We start from the raw sequence: 15,419 nt of genomic DNA on the forward strand, positions 1-15,419 counted from the left end.
CAAATCGATACAGTACCCTTTAATACAATAAAATCATACTTTTGTTGGAGCCATGTATTACTTTAGAGGTAATTTTCATGCCAAAAATATTTAAGTACAAAACTAAAACACTGTGATTTTTAATGATGGTTTATAGCAGAGCAAGTTATTTTATACAAATTACTGTCTTTTAAAAGTCCATAATTTCTCCTTTAAAGTGAGTTCCCTCATGCAGCTGCTGAAGTTTCCAGCAGCAGGGTGACTGTGTGTATGGAAGAGGTGGCTCTGCTTTCTTCCGGGGTTGGTCCAAAGCCAGGTACAGCTCCAGTGCATAAAAAGCCTTAAATTCTACCTTAGGAGATTCAATGTCAACAGCAATTTCTAAGTACTTAAAAAAAAAACAACATTAAATTTTAACATAAATACTAGAACCCTCAAAATCAGACAGTCATTTCAAACACTAATTCCAGATGATTCCTTTGATTTAGGAGCATCTGTTTTGATGAAAAGTCATCGAAACTTACATCAGCTTATAAAAAATTTATACCTAAAATATAGTTGTATTTTTTTAAATACAAAATAAATATATTGCCAGTTTGTAGAAACCTGGGGGACCCAATGTTGCCTACAAACTTTTATTATCGTTTTTCTACAAATGCTGCTGCCGACCTCAGAGTCCTTATGCTTCCTCTTGCTGAAGCTGTTAGTTCTTCAATCTCTGCATTTAATTTATGTATTACCCATTCCATTGCTTCTCAGCCTTTACTAGCATTTGAAGATATGGTACTTGCCATCAGTCCTTCAAAGTAACTGCTAAGGCTGACTCCTTTCACAGTGATTATGGCTTCTTTTTTTTTTTTAGAGACAGAGTCTCACTTTATCACCCTTGGTAGAATGCCGTGGCATCACATATCACAGCAACCTCTATCTCCTGGACTTAGGCGATTCTCTTGCCTCAGCCTCCCAGGTAGCTGGGACTAAAGGCACCCGCCACAACACCCAGCTATTTTTTTGTTGCAGTTTGGCCGGGGTCGGGTTCGAACCCACCACCCTCGGTATACAGGGCCAGCGCCCTACTCACTGAGTCACAGGTGCTGCCCAATTATGGCTTCTTGAGTCAAAATGGTTTTTGCTGGGTCCTGAGGATGTGGTTTATATATAATAAGTCTCTCATTTACTGAAACCATTTTTGTAAATGAAATATTAGCAGATTTAAGTTCCACTATCTTCTCTCCAGGATCAACTACAAAATGTTCTTGCACATGCGTTTTGGTTCTTGCTGCACCAATAAGAGACTTCACAATGAAAAGCAGTCCCCACTCTGTGCTGAGAAGTCTATGTCTGTGCAACTTTCCAGAGTGATCTTTATGTCTGTCCAACACATCACCCCCAACCATACTTAGATTCATGGAGTTTGGGTATTTCTGCATGGCAGCTGTTTGTAACAGTTGCCCACGGGTGGTCAAAGACGTGCTCTGAAGTCCAGATCTTCATGGTGCCGGCAGCAGGGGACAATGAAGCAAAGAGGCTAGCTACACCTGCCCCCGCCCCACTCCCAGCACCCCATCAAGCCAATTTTCTCCCCTATTTTACATTACTTTCCAAACTATTATTTTTATGATTATGACAAAATACACATATCATAAAATTCACCATTTTGACCATTTTAAAGTGTACAATTCAGTGGCATTTAGTACATTAACAGTGTGTAACTGTCCTAACTAGTTTGTTTGTTTTTTTTTCTTTTTTTTAAAGACAGAGTCTCATCTTGTCACCCTCGGTACAGTGGCGTCATACAGTCTCATCTTGTCACCCTCGGTACAGTGGCGTCATACAGTCTCATCTTGTCACCCTTGGTACATGGCGTCATACCTCACAGCAACCTCCAGCTCTTGGGCTTAGGCGATTCTCTTGCCTCAGCCTCCCAAGTAGCTGGGACTACAGGTGCTTGCCACAACACCCAGCTATTTTTTGTTGCATTTTGGCCGGGACTGGGTTTAAACCCGCCACCCTCAGTATATGGCACCGGCACCCTACTCACTGAGCTACAGGCACCGCCCAATGTCCTATCTAGTTACAAATCATTTTCATCACTCCAGAAGAAAATCCTTAATCTATTAAGCAGTTACTCCCATTCTCCCCACCCACCAAACCCCTACCACCGCTAATCTTCTGTATTCTGAATATTTGCACATGTGCATTTTTATTTTATTATTAGTATTTTTTAATTTGAGATAAAGTCTCATTCTGTGTCCTGGGTAGAGTGCTATGGCGTTATAGCTTACAGCTTTACTGCAACCTCAAACTCTTGGGCTTAAGCAGTCCTCTTGCCTCAGCCTCCTGAGTGACTAGGAATACAGGGACCAGCAATGCCCAGCTGTTTTTATCTATTTTTAGTAGAGAAGGGGTCTCACTCTTGCTCAGATTGATCTCGAACTACTGAGCTCAGCTTCCCAGAGTGCTAGGATTACAGGTGTGAGCCACTGCACCCAGGCAGTGTTATTATTTTAAAAATAAAAAACATAAACTTATTTTATTTTAAAAATATTTGACATTTTAGGTTCTGCACCCGAAGTACAGTGGTTACAGCATCAGCCACATACACCACGGCTGGCGAGTTCAAACCCAACCAGGGCCAGCTAAACAAAAATGGCAACTACAACCAAAAAAAAATGGTCAGATGTTGTGGCAGGCACCTGTGATCCCAGCTACTTGGGAGGCTGAGGTGGGAGAATCATGTAAGCCCAGGAGTTTGAGGTTGCTGTGAGCTTGTGACGCCATGGTACTCCACTGACGGCATAGTGAGACTCTGTCTCAAAAACAAAAATTTAACACTTTAAGATTTTTCTACATTTAAAGCCAATATATTGTAGAAAATGTGAAAATAAAGAATCTGAAAAGAGAATATATAATACATATAGTGTACCCCCAGAGATAAGCATTATTAATATTCATGGATTCTATCTTCATCTTTTTCTGGGTATACATGCAAATTGTGGGGGTGGGGAGAGACTGAGAGAAAATAGAAAACATTTTCCAGGAAAACTATCGGTAAATCAAAATCTTCAGGGGTCCTCAAACTTTTTAAACAGGGGGCCAGTTCACTGTCCCTCAGACCATTGGAGGGCCGGCCTATAGTTAAAAAAAAAAAACTATGAACAAATTCCTATGCACACTGCACATATCTTATTTTGAAGTAAAAAACAAAACAGGAACAAACACAATTCAAACCTCTTCATGTGGCCCCGGGCTGCAGTTTGAGGACGCCTGAGATAGGGTCTTGATTCTGTTGTTTTTCTAATTTGTGTAAAAGTTATTTAAACAAAAAGACTTTGCTCCTTAAAAAAATGTAACCATAGTTCTTATGGGACATAAAGAAAAAATCACCTAATCTTTCTGAAACTCATTTTGTTCATCTAAAATCAGAGACTAGAGCTGGGGGTGGTGGCCCACTCCCCGCATCGTCCTACACATTGGGAGGGTAAGATGAGAGAATCACTTGTGGCCAAGAGTTTGAGACCAACTTAACCGAACTAGTGAGACCCTGTTTCTACAAGAAATAAAAAAACTAACTGGGTGTGATGGCATATGCCCGTAGTCCCAGTTACTCAGGAGCCTGAGGCAGGACAATTGCTTGGGCTCAGGAGTTAAAGATTGCAGTAAGATATTATGATGCCACTGCACTCTAGCCTGGGCAACAGGGTAAGACCTTGTCTCAGCAAACAAAAAGTAAAATCAAATAGTAGTAGATAATTTTTAAGGTCCATACACATTCTGAAATTCTACTAGTTTTGGAATTTTGAAAATTTATAGATAGAAAATATATTTCTTTAATTTGATTTCAATCCATTGTCGAAGAATGTTAACCTTGCCTCACCCCAATCCTAGCTATATTGTAATAGAACATTTAAAGTTTACCAGTGTTTTATCTACAGATTTAGATTGTATGTTGCTTGTGGCTGGCTCAGAGTGAAAGTGGTTAATTAATTAGTTCTCTCCTGCTTTAGCTGTGATGAGTTGATGTAAATCTGTATTCAGAGATTAAGTACTGGTAAGCTTTTTAATCTCTCCTTAGGCTAAATGTTGATGTTCTATAATATAGAACATGCTGTTTAATGTGCCAAAATACTTTTCCTTTAGTAAGGTCAAAATATATTTATTTACTAGTCCATTTCTACAGATTTCCTCTGTTTTCACCATACTTTTATAGACTTGTCAAAATGCTTTACCTCTTATTATTTTTATTTGTTTTTGTTTTTTTTGCTCATTAGTATGTTGTTATTATATCTTAGGTCTTATAACATACTCAGGGCCTGGTATTACTATCTGAGATAGCTTTTTATAGTTTATTCTCTTATCAACAAAGCAGAAAATATATGAACATGTTACATTAAAACTGCTATTTTGGAAGTTTTAAAAAGCCCCTTGGGAGGGGCTTTCAGTTTCTCTAAGACTGGCAGTTCAAACTTAGCTCTAAAAAGTCCTGTATGAGAAATTTGAAAAGTTCCCACCCTTACATTTAGAGACTTGTGAGTTTTCTCAATTAAGTTAGGGCTGGGCAAGGTGGCTCACGCATGTAATCCTAGCACTGTGGGACCCGAGGCAGGTGGATCACCTGAGCTCAGGAGTTTTGAGACCAGCCTTAGAAAGAGTGAGTGAGACCTTTCCATCTCTAAAAATAGCCTGGTGTTAGCCGGGCATTGTGGCGGGCGCCTGTAGTCCCAGCTGCTCGGGAGGCTGAGGCAAGAGAATCGCCTAGGCCCAGGAGTTGGAGGTTGCTGTGAGCTGTGTGATGCCATGGCACTCTACCAAGGGCCATAAAGTGAGACTCTGTCTCTACAAAAAAAAAAAAAAAAATAGCCTGGTGTTATGGCAGGCACCTATAGTCCCAGCTTCTTAGGAGGCTGAGGCAAGAGGATCTCTTGAGCCTGGGAGTTTGAGGTTGCTGCAAGCTATGATGACATGACACTCTATCCAGGGTGACAGAATGAGACCGTCTCAAAAAAAAGAAAAGAAAGAAAGAAAGAAAGAAAATGTTAGGCTTGATTAGGTAATTTGTCTAGTATAATCCTTTATAAATTTCCTGTTGAAAAGCAAGATAATTATGATGATTTGAGAGCAAGAATTCAAAATAAAACGTGTGAAAATCCTCTTTATTTTCATGATCTAAGTTTTTGTGGTAATAAGTAACTTATGCACTTACTTTACAACAGATTGTTTCTTTGATTTGTTTTTTTAAAGAATTGGATTTTACTAAATTGCTATTGACATTGAATCTCCTAAGGTAGAATTTTAAGGCTTTTTATGCACTGGAGCTGTACCTGGCTTTGGACCAACCCCGGAAGAAAGCAGAGCCACCTCTTCCATACACACAGTCACCCTGCTGCTGGAAACTTCCGCAGCTGCATGAGGGAACTCACTTTAAAGGAGAAATTATGGACTTTTAAAAGACAGTAATTTGTATAAAATAACTTGCTCTGCTATAAACCATCATTAAAAATCACAGTGTTTTAGTTTTGTACTTAAATATTTTTGGCATGAAAATTACCTCTAAAGTAATACATGGCTCCAACAAAAGTATGATTTTATTGTATTAAAGGGTACTGTATCGATTTGCTTTCTGACTTAGTAAAGGTGCCGTGTTACCTTCCTTGGGGAAAAAAAAAAAAAAGAAAGAAAATTCGCTTGAGTACTGCTTCCTAATCATAGTTAACACTGTTACTCTTTATTAAATTAAGTACGCTTAGTTTTGTTTTTAGGCACCTGTATGAGTTTCCTAGGACTTCCATAACAAATTACCACAAACTTGGTGTCTCAAAACAACAGAAATTTATTTATAGTTCTGGAGGCCAAATATCTGAAATCCAAGTGTCTGCGGGCTTGGTAGTTCTGGCTGTTCTGAGAGAGAGTCTGGTCCATGCCTTTCCACCTATCTTCTGGTGGCTGCCAGCAATCCTCGCCTTGCTCATGTATTACTCCAGCTCCTGCCTCTGTCTTCACATAGAGTAGGCCCTCTCTAACTCAGTATAACCTCTTTTTAATTTAACTAATTACATCTGCAAAGACTATTTCAAATAAATTTATATTCCAAGGTTCTGGATAAACACAGATTTGGGGTGGAAACTATTCAGCCCCATGACAGTATTTTTTTTTTTTTAATATGGTTGTTATTTTATGTCAATAAGTTTTTTATACTTTTATTTTTCTGTTTCATAGTTGGCACAAGCCTCATTTTAATAGTTTGGTATTTCATCTAGTGGCTAATTTACTATTAACACTTTATATATTGTTGGACATTTGGGCTATTACTAAGTGTTGCCCAATTGTGAATAACTGATTATTAATTTATAATAGAAAAACAATATGCAAAAAATATATTATTATATGAATTTTTATGTTAGGTGGTTTTAAATATAAATATTTCAAATTAGAGCTATGAATGATGGTTGCAATCTACTGTCTAGACTCATTAAATTCTAGAATCTAGATTATTGCATAAAAGTTACTAAATTGGTGAAGTCAATTTACAGAAAATTACCAATAAATAGATTGTCATAAACAATTTTTTACTGGTTCTCACTTCATAGTATTAATAAAATTCTGGGTCACAGAGAAAAGTAATGGCAAAATAATGAAACATTTTAATTAAAGGTCTCACTGCAAACACAAAATACACAGTTTTGCAAAAGTCATAAAATCTTGAATGAGAAATACCAAGAAAAGGGTTTTTTTTATTTGAATCATTAATAGTATCTAACACTTAACAAAATTCCTTATAAATAGAAAAGACACTAAAAACCTGATGTGCTATAAATTCACAACTGATTATTAAAACAATGGGGCAAGAAAATGGCATGTACAGTTGTGTGAAAGCAAACTCACAGTTTAAATGAGTAATTGTACATAGATCCTACCAGACATCCAAATGAAGATCATTACAGGAAAGGTTCGTGCATAATTGTGTTGAAAAAGTTCTACAGGTCCAGTGAGGTGGATCACACCTCCTAGAGGCTTTTGCCTCCCAGAGTAATACCAGCACTCTGAGAGGCAGAAGTAGAAGGATCCTGCGAGGTCTGGAGTGTAAGACCATCCTGACCAAGAGTGAGATCCCATTTCTACAAAAAATACAAAAGTTAGCTGGGTGTGGTGGCACACACCTGTAGTTCCAGCTACTTGGGAGGCTGAGGCAGGAGGATCATGTGAGCCCAGGAGTTTGAGGTTGTAGACAGCAATAATGATGATGCTACCACACACTAGCTAAAGCAACAGAGCGAGACTGTCTCCAAAAACAGAGGAAAAAAAGAACACTTCTACAATGACTCAGTACACAATGAGAAACAATGAAAAAGGCTTAAATGTGTATTGATAAAGCAATATAAACATTTTTTGCTTAGTGAAATGCTATTATGTAAAGTCTATCATCCAGAAACTAGGTAGAATTCTCTGTAGTATCCAGCACAAATGCGCATGTATTGTAGGTCAACTCTAAGGCCCATAAAGTACTCAAAATGTTTTCAAAATGAAAGAAAAACTAAACTATCTTAGATATGGCTTATCTATTTTATTTTAAAAACACTAATCCCTGCCTCATATATGGTAACTTTCTGCCAACCAGAAAACTTTTGTTTTATATGAAAATATAAATTTATAAATACTGTCTTTTTTAGCTTATATGCCCGGTATAGTTATTCTTTGGTCTGATATGTTATAAAGACAGGAGATATGCTATAAATTTGTTGGAAAACATTTTTCTTTCTTTCTTTTTTTTGTACACACACACTCACAAAAGTGTAAGAAAAAAAATTTAAATTATAGCCAAAAATTAAAAATGAGCCCCACTTCTACAATGTTATAACAGCCATTTGAGAATAGATGCTTAGGTAGAGTGTTAATATTGCTTTTCTGTTCTTATGAACATCTAGCCCAGTGTTTTCCAACCTTTTTTATTTCATGGCACACTTGAATCTATAGTTAAACCTCCACAGCACACTTGTATTATGCTGACCAAAAAGAGTTAAATAAAAAAAAAAAAAGCATATACTTCCTGTGCTTTGCACGTCTTCTAAAATTAATTTAATTAATGATCTTTAAAAATATTCATGGCACACCTAAAATCCTCTAACAGCACACCAGTTGAAAATCACTCATCTAGACCAAATAATCGGTCTTAACCCAAGAGAAAAATCACACTGGACCCTTGAATCAAAACCATGTGATAAAGCCTTGGTTTAGAAAATTAATCATATAGAGATTATGAGCCTGGGGGAAAGTTTAAGAGGGAGTGGAATATTCACCTACTTTAAAGTCAGTAGTTTTACTTTATTTTTAAAGCTATCTAAAGTCCTTTAAATGGCTTATCTTTTTTTAAAAAGCTACCATACAGCAGCCTATTTAAAGAACTACTCACAAAGGATCCCTCTCTACATTTGACCAAGACTATAGTATTTTATGTTTATGCATAACAAATATAAGTATTTTTTTAAACAAAAGTATTTATCTTCCTTCAAGAACATCTAACATAAATTTTCCCTAACAAAGACTGATCTTCTCTTAAATTATTTTTAATTTTATGAAGGCCTTGTATCTTGCTAGTTTGTTTAGCGCACCTAGCTGACTTTTCATTGGTTTTGACAAATATAGGCAATACTTTTCATCAGTTTCAGATCTGAATCACCAGTAGAGATTTTTCTTTTTTTTTTTTTGAGACAGAATCTCATTATGTCACCCTTGGCAGAGTGCCATAGCATCATAGTTCACAGCAACCTCCAACTCTTGGGCTCAAGTGATTCTCTTGCCTTAGCCTCCCAAGTAGCTGGACTATAGGCGCCTGCCACAACGTCAGGCTATTTTTAGAGATGAGGTCTCCCTCTGACTCAGGCTGGTCTTGAACCTATGAGCTCAGGCAATTCCCCCACCTTGGCCTCCCAGAGTGCTGGGATTACAGGCGTGAGTCATTGCACCCGGCGTCTAGAGACACTCTCTTGGCTTCACCTCAGCCCTACTAAATCATAATCACTAGGGTTACAGCTTGGGCATATATATTTTAAAAATTATCCAAGTAATTCTTATGTGCATCCCCCCCATTTAGGCATAACCATTTCTATGATACCAACTTGACAAAACGTTCAAATCAGCAAGATCATTCACTATGATTACAGGGATTCAACCCAGAAATGCAAGAGTGGCTCAACTTAACACAAATCAATAAATGTGATATGTCACATTAACAAAGAGGTAGACAAAAAACACATAATCAATTCAATCTATGCAGAAAAGCATTTAACAAAATTCAACATCTTTCCATAATAAAAAACTCTGAAGTACAGAAGATTATGTATCTCAGTATAATAAAGGCAATATCTGACAAAGCCACAAGCAACATCGCATGGAAGACAAGGATGCCCACTTTCCTCACTTCCATTCAACATGGTGCTGGAAGTCTTAGCCAAAGCAATTAGGAAAGAGAATGAAATAAAGGGCATCCAAATTGGAAAAAAGGAAGTCAAAATGTTCCTTTTCTAAGACAAAATAATTTTATATATAGAAAACTCTACAACTCCACCTATTAGAATTAATAAACTCAATACAGTTGCAGAAACAAAATCAACATAAAAAATCAGCAGCATTTCCATATGCCAATAACAAACTATCTGAAAAAGAAATCAAGAAAGCAATTCCATTTACAATTGCTACAGAAAGTGAGTAAAATAGGAATAAACTTAGCCAAGGAGGTGAAAGATCTCTACACTGAAAATGATAAAACAGCAATGAAAAAAACTGAGGATACAATAAATGGAAAGATATCCCATGTTTATGGACTGCAAGAATTAGTATTGTTGAAATAACCATATTACCCAAAGTGATCTATATATTTAATGCAATCTCTATCAAAATACCAATGACACTGTTCACAAAAACAATAGAAAACAATCCTAAAATTCATATGGAACCATAAAAGAACCCCAATAGCCAAAGCAATTCTGAGCAAAGAAGAACAAAGCTGGAGACATCACACATCAAAATATACTACAAAAATACAGTAAACAAAACAGCATGGTATTGGCATAAAACAGACATGCAGACCAATGAAACAGAATGGAGAGCCCAGAAAAAAATTAACACACCCACAGCCAATTTGACAGAGGTGCCAAAAATACACATTGGAGAAAATACAGTCTCTTCCATAAATGAAGCTGGGAAAACTGGATATCCACAAATAGAAGAATGGCATTAGAAACCTACCTCTAACCATAAAAAAAAAAACCCAAAAAACAAAACAAAACCAACTCAAAATGGATTGAAGCCTTTAAGGTAAAATATAAAACTATGAAACTACTAAAACATAGGAGAAACACTGCATGACAATGAGCTGGGAAAAAATTGTTTAAATAAGATATCCGAAGCGCATGCAACAAAACCAAAAATAGAAAAATGGGATACATCAACTAAAACCTTTTGCATGTCAAAAGAAACAAGTGTGAAAAGACAATCTACAAAATGGAAGAAAATATCTGCAAACTAAACACTGGACAAGGGGTCAATATCCAGAATACACAAGGAACTTAACATTTAAAAAAAGAAAACCTGATAAAGAATGGGAAAAAGAACTTAATAAAGATTTTTCAGGGCAGCGCCTGTGGCTCAGTGAGTAGGGCGCCAGCCCCATATACCAAGGGTAGCAGGTTCAAACCTGGCCCCAGCCAAACTGCAACAAAAAATAGCCAAGCGTTCTGGTGGGCACTTGTGGTCCCAGCTGCTCAGGAGGCTGAGGCAAGAGAATCGCCTAAGCCCAAGAGCTGGAGGTTGCTGTGAGCTGTGACGCCACCGCACTCTACCGAGGGTGACAAAGTAAAAAATATTAAAAAATAATAAATATTTTTCAAAAGAAGAAAAATGCAAATAGCTAAAGATTATATGAAAAAATATATAAATCAAAACCACAATGCAATACCAGCTCATTCCATTTAGAATGGCTATTTTCAAAAACACAAAAGAAAGTAAGTGTTGAAGAGGATTGTGAATTAATACAACCATGATAGCAAAAATTATGAAGGATCCTCAAAACATTAAAAATAAAACTACCATATGATCCAGTAATCCAACTACTGGGTATACATCCAAAGGAAATTAAATCAGCTTGTCAAAGAAATATCTGCACTCCTGTATTTATTATAGTATTATTTACAATAGCCAAAATATAAATTCAACTTAGGTGTTCATTAACAGGTGAATGAAGAAAATGTGATATACAAACAATGGAATTCTTTTCAGCCATAAAACAGAATGAAATCCTGTTGTTTTTTGTTTGTTTTTTTGACAGAGTCTCAAGCTGTCGCCCTGGGCAGAGTGCCATAGCATCACAGCTCACAGCAACCTCCAACTCTTGGGCTCAAGCGATTCTCCTGCCTGAGCCTCCCACATAGCAGAGACTACAGGTGCCCACCACAATGCCCGGCTATTTTTTTTTTTTTTTGGTTGCAGTTGTCATTGTTTTAGCAAGCCTGGGCTGGGTTAGAACTCACCAACCTTGGTGTATGTGGCCAGCACCCTACTCACTGAGCTACAGGGCCGCCAGAAATCCTGTCATTTTTGACAAGACGTATGAACCTGAAGACATGTTAAATGAAATAAACCAGACACACAAATACGAACATCACAATACTGCATAATGTCATTTTGGTATAATCTTAAAAAAAAAAAAAAAAATTTCATGGAGGCCAAGAGTAGAATAGTGGTTACCACAGCCTGAGGAGGGAAGGATGGGGAAGAGGTTGATCAACAAGTACAAAGTCACAATCTTAATTGTAAGTGCTGATGTTTAAAGTAGCACACGTTACACATTACACAATGGCTAGAAGAGACACTTTTGAATGTTCTGACTACAAATAAGCATGAAATGATGGATACTGATTTGATCATTATACAACACATATGTATCAAAATGTCAAACTGTACCCCAGAGATATGTACAATTTATATGATGTCAATTTTTTTAAAAACAAATTTAAAAAATATTCATACCTGTTCTGATATATTGTAATCCAAACATTTTCTAGGATAGACCAGATTTCTTGGTGTCTGTTGGGCTGGGGAAGATGAGAATCTGAGAAAACAGCCATTTCTTGGTTATGAGACTTCACTGAAGAAGTATCTTCCTGATTTTCACTCACTGTATTTTCTGAAGAATTTGGCTTAGGTTTTGTCTTGACCTAAAGAAATAAGATTACATAAAATGCAGCCAGTTCTTCACTAGTAAATAGGAAAACAGAATGCCAACTATGCTTACAAATATTCTAGCTTTCTATGAAGTGCAGGTTATTCTTTATCCTGTTTTTTTTTTTTTTTTTTTTTTTTTTAGGCAGAGTCTCACTTTGTCACCCTTGGTAGAGTGCCGTGGCGACATAGCTCACAGCAACTTCAAACTCTTGAGCTCTAGCAATTCTCTTGCCTCAGCTTCCCAAGAAACTGGGATACAGGCGCCCGTCACAATGCTGGGCTACTTTTAGAGATGGGATCTCGCTCTTGCTCAGGTTGGTCTCCAACCTGTGAGCTCAGGCAATCCACCCACGTTAGCCTCCCAGAATGCTGGGATTAGGAACCCAGCCTCTTTTTCTTTTATTATGTACAGAAATATTCCTAGTGGGAGGCCAAGTGGCTCACACCTGTAATCCTAGCACTCTGGGAAGCCAAAGCAGTGGAATGCTTAACTGTTAAATCAAGCAGGAGTTGGAGACCAGCCTGAGCAAGAGCTAGACTCTGTCTCTACTAACAAAAAAAAAAAAAATAGAAAAACTAGCCAGACATCTTAGTGGGTACCTGTAGTCCCAGCTACAGAGGCAAGAGGATCCCTTGAGCCCAAGAGTTTGAGCGCTCTACAGGGCAACAGAGTGAGACTCACTCTCTCAAAAAAACAACCATTGTTTTTATGGTCTTGGCTCTTTGTAAACTTAAATAAAATCACTCCATTTCTCTGCGCTTAAATTCCCTTGTTGACAAAAGGATTATCTCAAAGATTAGATCCATAGATTGTTAGTGTCCTGCTCTTTAAATTTTAAGGAAATGCAGGTATGCCTCCAGAAGTAAGGAAGTGGCTTCTGGAATCTGGTACCCCTTTGGCTCCTGCACTAGACACCAAACTGGGGTCTCTTCTCCATTTTTCAATCTCCAGGAAGGTCCAGGTGTCTCTGCTGCACCCTGTCACCCAGTAACCTGCAGGAACGGGGGGACCTTGGAGAGCATCTCCTCACCTCAGCACCTCAAAAGTTGGGCAATGTTGGGCACACCACCTGCTGTGCAGACTGAATCCATGTGAAGGTCATTTTAAGCCCCAAACTAGAGTCAAAGAAGAACAAAGGAAAGGAGGAAAAGAGAAGAAAGTTGAAGAAATAAAGAAGAAACTGCACATGAGGAGAAATCAGCAAAAAAACTCTGGCAACACGAAGAACCAAAACATCAACTCTGCCAAGGGATCACAACTGAGCTAGCACAGAAGATTCCAACTATAAAGACGGGGAAATGACAGAAATGTGATACGGATTATGGATGGCAAATATGCATGAAGGGAATGGAAGGAAAAGTGGAAAACCTGCAAAAAGTTGTATAAAAACAATGTCCTAAGAAATTAACAAAAGTAAAGACAAAGTCTCCAATAATCCTGATAAAATTAGAAAGATGATAACAGCTTAAAGAATTGAAGGAGGCACTCAGGGAGTTTCAAAATATAGTAGAGACTTTTAACAAAAGATTAAACCATGGAGAAGAATCTTAAAGCTTGAAGACAAGGCTCTCGGGCTAAGCCAGTTATTTAAAGAAGCCAAAAAGAAGAGAGTAAAAAAGAGTAGTTTCTTAGAGAATTATGAAACTATATGAAGTGTACAAAAATACGAATTAAAGGTATCCTCAAAGAATAGAGTCCTAAAAGCATGGGAGCCCTAGTTGATGATGATATAGCTTAACATCTCCCAAAAAAATCTGTGAGATACTGCAAAAGCAGGCCTAAAAGGAAATTTATCACATTAAACACCCACATTCAGAAATCAGAAAGACTGCATATCAACAATCTAATGAATCATTTCAAGAAACTGGAAGAAGAGCAATATAATCCCAAACCCAGCAGAAGAAAGGAAATATCCAAAATCAGTTCAGAACTAAATGAAAATCAAGAATAAAAGAATCACTCAGAAGATTAACAAAACAAAAAGTTCTTTGAAAAGATAACTAAAGGTCAGGAGCGGTGGCTCACATCTGTAATCCCAGCACTTGGGAGGCCATGGATTGCCTGAGCTCACAGGTTTGAGACCAGCCTGAGTCATAGTGAGACCCTGTCTCCATAAATAGTCAGGCATCGTGGTGGGCGCCTATAGTCCCAGGTACTTGGGAGGCTGAGACAACAGAATTGCTTAAACCCAGGGGTTTGAGTTTGCTGTGAGCTATGAAGCTAAGGCACTCTACCAAGGGCAAAAAAGTGAGACTCTGTTTCAAAAAAAAAAAAAAAGATAAGTAAAAGTGATAGATCATTTGCCATATTAATAAACTCAACCAAAAACAACAGGGGAAATAACAACAGATGCCACAGAGATATAAAACATCATCACTGAATACTACAAAAATCTCTATACCTAGAGATTGCCTCCATAGACTCAACCAGGAATAAATAGAGGTCTTGAACAGACCAATATCAAGCACCAAAATGGAAACAACATTTAAAAAACCTTCAACCTAAACAAGTCCTAAACTAGATGGTTTCACACCAAAAATCTAACAAACCTTCAAAAAGAAGTCTTGTACCTAGGGCGGCGCCTGTGGCTCAGTCTGTAGGGCGCCAGCCCCACATACCGAGAGTGGCAGGTTCAAACCCAGCCCTGGCCAAAATGCAACAAAAAATAGCCAGGCGTTGTGGCAGGCGCCTGGGGTCCCAGCTACTCCAGGAGGCTGTGGCAAGAGAATCACCTAAGCCCAAGACTTGGAGGTTGCTGTGAGCTGTGATGCTACAGTACTCTACCGAGGGTGACAAAGTGAAACTGTCTCTTATAAAAAAAAAAAGTCTTGTACCTAGATTGTAGAACCTATTTCAAAACATTGGGAGAGGAGGAACCTTCTCCAGTTCCTTCTACAAAGCAAATATGACCTTGATACCAGGACCAGGAAACAATACAACAGAAAGAGAAAACTACAGACCAATTATCATTTATGAATACTGACACAAAAATACTTCACAAAATCTTAGCAAACTGAATTCAGCTACACATCAATAAAATAATTCATCACAACCAGGTGGGCTTCATCCAAGGGATGCAAGTCTGGTTGAACATGCACAAATCCATAAATGTAATACACCATGTAAACAGAAGTAGAGACAAGGACCAAATGGTCCTCTCACTGGACACAGAGGGAGCATTTGACAGAATTCAGCGTCCTTTTTTGATAAGAACACTTAATAG

The 15,419-nt window shown here is 37.7% G+C and overlaps 1 protein-coding gene and 1 pseudogene across 6 annotated transcripts in view; both read right to left on the reverse strand.

The window, feature by feature from the left end:
• SWT1 (SWT1 RNA endoribonuclease homolog) overlaps window positions 1-15,419 on the reverse strand; it is a 108,377-nt gene that overhangs the window by 41,811 nt on the left and 51,147 nt on the right. For all 6 annotated transcript variants that reach the window (XR_008383317.1, XM_053608240.1, XM_053608241.1 and 3 more), the window contains one exon: window positions 12,001-12,188. Coding sequence is in view for 5 of the 6 variants with exons in the window: in XM_053608240.1 (XP_053464215.1) it covers window positions 12,001-12,188 (188 nt within the window). In the remaining variant the exon portion in view is untranslated. The remainder of the gene's footprint in view (window positions 1-12,000; window positions 12,189-15,419) is intronic.
• Window positions 618-1,502, reverse strand: LOC128595604 (PRELI domain containing protein 3B-like; annotated as a pseudogene).

This window comes from Nycticebus coucang, chromosome 10, assembly GCF_027406575.1.
Source record: "Nycticebus coucang isolate mNycCou1 chromosome 10, mNycCou1.pri, whole genome shotgun sequence".
Classification (NCBI taxonomy): Eukaryota; Metazoa; Chordata; class Mammalia; order Primates; family Lorisidae; genus Nycticebus; species Nycticebus coucang.